Source organism: Echinops telfairi, unplaced genomic scaffold (genome assembly GCF_000313985.2).
Source record: "Echinops telfairi isolate 266 unplaced genomic scaffold, ASM31398v2 ScPeMD7_7475;HRSCAF=8513, whole genome shotgun sequence".
In the NCBI taxonomy this organism is placed as follows: Eukaryota; Metazoa; Chordata; class Mammalia; order Afrosoricida; family Tenrecidae; genus Echinops; species Echinops telfairi.
This window is the reverse complement of record NW_022111379.1, coordinates 18,427,823-18,433,492: the sequence shown is the minus strand read 5'-3', so window position 1 is coordinate 18,433,492 and position 5,670 is coordinate 18,427,823. Positions and strand designations below refer to the sequence as shown.

At 46.5% G+C, this 5,670-nt stretch overlaps 1 protein-coding gene across 1 annotated transcript in view; it reads left to right on the top strand.

The window, feature by feature from the left end:
- Positions 1–5,670, top strand: part of STPG4 (sperm-tail PG-rich repeat containing 4) — a 41,122-nt gene that overhangs the window by 7,573 nt on the left and 27,879 nt on the right. The window contains exon 3 of the mRNA XM_004700043.2: positions 492–749. Within this exon, the coding sequence (XP_004700100.1) occupies positions 492–749 (258 nt within the window). The remainder of the gene's footprint in view (positions 1–491; positions 750–5,670) is intronic.

Below are 5,670 nucleotides of genomic sequence, written 5' to 3'. Positions count from 1 at the left end.
TAGACTAGAGGATGTACACTGGTACAGACAGGAACTGGAAGCACAGGGAATCCAGGACAGATGATCCCTTCAGGACCAGTGGTGTGAGGGATGATACTCAGAGGGTAGAGGGAGGGTGGGTTGGAAAGGGGGAACCAATTACAAGGATCTACATACAACCTCCTCCCTGGGGGACAGACAACAGAAAAGTGGGTAAAGGGAGACGTCAGACAGTGTAAGATATGACAAAATAATAATTTATAAATGATCAAGGAGTCATGAGGGAGAGGGGAATGGGGAAGGTGTGGGGGGAAATGAGCTGATGTCAGGGGCTTAAGTGGAGAGCAAATATTTTGAGAATGATGAGGGCAATGAATGTATAAATATGCTTTACACAATTGATGTATGTATGGATTGTGATAAGAGTTGTATGAACCCCTCATAAAATGATTTTTTTAAAAATGTCGCCGGTGGACCAGATGACCTTCACTGTGTCTGTCCGTTTCCTACAGAAAACTCCTATACCTGGGACTTACCACTTGAAAACCTTTATTGAAGAATCGCTATTAAATCCAGTCAGAATCACCTATAATTTCAAGAACGAAGGAAGGAAAAGACCACCTCTTGTGCACAGAAACAACCCGGTAATCAATGACCTTCCCCCGTATATGCCTCCGAACTTCCTGGACTTGCTGAAGAAGCAAGTGGCCACGTACGCCTTTAAAGACAAGCCACGGGCAAGCCCCAGCACACTGGTGCACAGAGACCAGGTAACGCACCCCCCCCCCCGGGGCAGGTCGGTGTGGGTGAGGAAGCTAAGATCCTCGGAAAACAACCTTTGACAAGAGTCCATTCTGCAGAGGACAGTGTCCCCAGGGAGAAGCGGCCAACCTTTAGAATGCCTTGCTTCTGATAGAAACCCAGCATCCGCCACCTGACTTGCAGCATGATTTGTCCCTGGGAGGCCTAAAGAGAAAAACCCGGAGCGTGTTCCCTCTGGGTTCTGAGGCTTAGCAGCATTCCCATGGCCGGGGAGCCTCTGGGAACCTGGCTGTGATTGGGCCGTGCTTATGACCTCTTCAGGCAGTGTGTAACCTGTGTCCTCTTTTTGTAAAGAACAAACTCTGTCTCTTGCTGTCAGCATCCTCATTAAAGCCTGCATGTAAGTATATATCTACCATAGAGCAATATGCCCCCTCTCCCTCCCTCCACCCACCCCGTTGCCAGCATCCTTAAAGAAAGTTGTCGTTTACAAAACTTTTTATTGTGAATTGGGTGAAGATCTACAGAGCAAATCAGTTTTCCATTCCCATTTTGTTTTGTGTCATTGATTGCAATGCCCATGATGTAGCACCAGGCAACCCGCTGATTCCTTGTGTTCCCCTCTTCCCGTGCCTCTTCTTTCCTAACCCTGCTGCACTCTGTCCCGGGGTCAATGCTACCCTTTGGGTCTCACCTGGCTGATGACTCAGGTGTACAGACCTCCCTAGTGTTGTTCCCCTCGCAGACCTGTGGATTGTTTGGCTGACACCTGAGCCACACACAGGAGTTCAGTTCCAGACCAAGGGCCACAGGGTCTTTAAAAAAATGCACTGCCTGTGTTTTCCACTGAAACCACAGGATAGGTGATTGGAAAGGGAGTGCGGCGGCGGTTACTTTATTTCCTGTCAACTTGTGAAGGGGTGGAGTCTAGCCTCTCAATCAGGTCGCAGCTTGATGACCTCATTTGGAGACACGAAGGAGGTAAATAGCTCACTGGAGGCGGGACACAGACACTTTCTGCTTCATCTTCCTGTTGACCAGACACAAGTAGCTACACTGATGAAATCAGAGCCCTGGAGCTGAAGGAGCCACATGGAGAGCCACGCCAACGCTGAGATGCTTCCACCACCAGTGGATCCACAAGACTTTCCACCCACTGGCCTGTGATCTTCCATTGCATGTGTTTTGTGAGACTGAATGGGAACTTATAGACTGTCATCGGACCTGTGGGCTGATATTGGATAGACTTGATCTGGACGGGGCTGAGATGTTTTCTCAATATCCACTTGCTCTTCAATATAGAGCTCTCTTTTACACACATATGAGTGTCCTGGATTCGTTTCTCTAGTCTCCCCGGACTAACACAAGAAGTTTCAAGGACAAGCTGAAAATCAGCATGCTGGGAGAACTGAACTCAACGGTCTGTGCCAGACAAAACCTGTTTCCCGAGTCGCCCTCCAAAGAACAGGCCAGGGGGATGATGATGCAGGCCCAGCTGTCGACAGTGAGTGACAGCTACTTCATCCAAAGGGCAGAGCGCTGCCTTGATGCATGTGCAGAGGAGTTCAGGAGAGCTCTCCTTTCAGCTGGTCTGGCCTCGGCACTCGTGTACAAATGGGTAGAATCAGGCAGATCCTCTCACAGTCCAATTAAAAGATAGATTCCAGTTTTAAAACTGAGCGAAAGACATGAACTAACTAACTCAATGTGTCAGACAGGGTTCTCTAGAGAAACAAAACCAGAATGCTAATACTTTTATATATATTTATACAGATAGAGAGATGTATAACATAAGAAACAAACAGTTGATTAAGTTATAAAGCAGTACAAATGGCTCAGTGCAACTCACTCCCGTGAGACAGTTGTGAGACACTGGCAGTCCTTCAAGTCTTGAGGGCCACCGGGTAGTCCTCTATAGAGCAATTCAGGCCATTCAGGCGCAGGCAGCAAACAGCAAGGCAGTCAGCCAGATGACAGGGTCCAACAGTCCCCAGCTCAAGAGATGTAAATTCCAATGGTGTGGCGAAGCAGGTCTTGAAGGAGCCTCAAATTACAGCGACACAGTCCACGGGTTAGGTGTCCCATAGGTAGTGTAGCTTGCAAATTGAGGCAAAGAACAAGCAAGGCAGCCACACACTGGTCTGATGATCAATGAGCAAGAGACAAGCAAGGCGAGGCTCGCTGAGCCATTTATCTCTCCGCCTTTCACTTAATCCCACGTGTTTATCGGCCAGGTTGGCACAATAAACTAACTACCTCACTCAAAAAGCGACATGTGAATATTTAAGCTACAATGTGATGCTTGGCTTTGGCCAGCAAGAGGGGAGCTACACAGTGAGCTGTGGCATTTGCCACCTCTAGCAGAGGACTGACAATTTGGGTCTGATGATGCGCATCATTGGCAAAGGGGATGCTGTCATCCACTGTTCGCATGGTTACTGCTAGATGCAGACAGTTCAGGGGGCCCTCTGATGATTTCTAGCAAGATGTTAAGTGCATTCTGCCTCAAGCCCAGCAATTCCACTGTCAGAAAGTCACCTTATGCATGGTCTGCTTTGTTACTGCATTTAACGAGACAGCTCATTCAGTCACAGCACACCCATACAGGGGACTGTGCAACCACTGAAAGCAAGGAAAATCTTTATAAATTCACATAGAAGCATCTCCCATAAATGAAAAAATCAAGTAGACCAATGGCATGGTCCCAATTACATACAGAAAAAGTAATAGACCCATGTATAATTTAATTGCATGCTTTTCTTCCTCCCTTCAAAGTTACCCCAACAATTATTTATTAATAGCGGTTTCCATTTAGGAAGGGCCCAGGGTTGAGGCAGGGGACAAAGAGAGATCCATGATTTTAAGGGGAAATTTTTCTTTTTCTTTAGATTTTGAGTTGTTATTATTCCTTTTCAGTCATGCTCATTTGGAAAGACATTTTAAAAAATTTCCAATGAACATTTTTCTTTCAATTGTTTTATTTCTCTGTCTTTTCCATGTTTAACATCCCCTTATTTACTTCCCAGGTTGGAAATATTTCAATGCAAATCATAGTTAAACAAGGAACGGGTTTTATTGGTGGAAGCTTCTGCCCAAGTTAGCACGAGCATTTCTCAGAAGGAGGAGCTCACGGGAAAAGAGGACACCGTGGTGATTCGGCCCCCACTCGCATATCTGTTTTAGGTCAAAAGGAAGTGGCCAGACTGGAAAGGATGCCCTTATTAAATTAGGGAATGAACCAAGTAGTCCATTTTAATTGCTGATCAAAAGATTTTCTTAAACAGCTGATCCAGAGACGTAAGTTGGATGGAAGCATGGGCCTCAAAATCTGGCCAGTTCCTTGACCTTCCCTAGCTGTGTTTATAGTGATGATGGTGTCTCAGAAGACATTGTGATTAATGTGCAAACTGCTCAAAATAACTGCCGAAGGAATGTCCTGCAGGCCGACTTTCCACTGAGCAAGTTATTAGCAGACAAGGAAATGCCTCGTGTCCACGAAGGGGCTGGCAAGGCATCCTGGGAGGGCAGTTACAGGGTGACCGTCATGGAACACTCGGTGATCGTCCACCTTCTCCCAGGACCCGCCTCGAGCCTTCAGCGTGCGCAGCAGAATGGCAGATAGTCGATGTCGGTTAGGAGAAACAAAGCTAAGCCCACTCTAAATCTGAAATGGACAGGGTATCCGAACACTTCATTGTATCACCGCAGCTAGAAGCCCGCTTGGTTTAGGGAGGGTGCCACCTAGCCTTTGGACTCAAGATGTACCTGGTGAGATAACAAAAAGAAAAACTCCAAAAAAAGATGAAGCGTGTCCTTGCTTGTTTACGTTTTATAAAGTGACTGCGAGCGTTACTCTCCTTAGCAGATCTAGTTTGAGGCTAAACTTCCAAAAGCACAAGGCAGAATGTGGCCTGCATCCAACCCAAGCATGGGCACCTGAGAATGGGGTTTGGGAGTTAGATACAGAGACTTGACAGAGGAATTCGGACTCTGGGAGTTCGTAGCACATTTGAAACGGATGACAATTACAGGGCATAGGTAAACTCCAGAACATTATCATTGGTGGTGTTAGGCATGTTTCTCTTTAAACACACAAATGAACACAAAGTGTCATGTTGTTTATTTCTGACACCTACAGAAGCCAGTGAGTAGAGATGCCGGTATGTGGCCCAAGATAGTTCCCAGGTAAGGGCCGTAGATAGTTCTCAGGTAAGGGCCGTTGGATGGAATTGTTAGCAGTGGGGCCTGGAAATATTGCACCTGGACCCTTTGTCTGCACTGATTTTAGGGTTATTCTGAGGTTGCTGTTGTCAGTGCACGACAGAACAAAACACTGCCGTCCTCACAACCATCCCCTGAGCCCACAGACGCAGCCACTGTGTCGGTCCATCACTGTGTCTGACTATCTTGCGGAGGGCCTTCCCGTCCCTGGCTCCCCCTCTACTTCACCAAGCATGAGGTCCTTCTCCAGGGACCGGTCTCTCCTGATAACACGTCCAAAGTACGTGAGACAAAGTCTTGTCACCCTTGCCTCTAAGGAGCTCTCTGGCCGTACTTCTTCCAATACAGATTGGTTTGTCCTTGTAGCAGTCCGTGGGCCTGTCAGTATTCTTCCCCAGCACCGCGATTCAAAAGCATCAGTTCTTCTACGGCCTTCTTTATTCAAGTTTTTGATAGTGTGTGTTAGGCAGGGTTCTCTAGGGAAACAAAACCAGGACACTTATGATTTTCTATCTATCTATCTATCTGTCTGTCTATCTATCTATCTATCATCTATCTATCTATCTATCGTCTATCTAGCTATCATCTATCTATCCATCTATCCATCTATCTATCATCTATCTATCGTCTGTCTATCTATCTATCTATCCATCTATCTATCATCTATCTATCTATCTATCTATCTATCTATCTATCTATCTATCTATC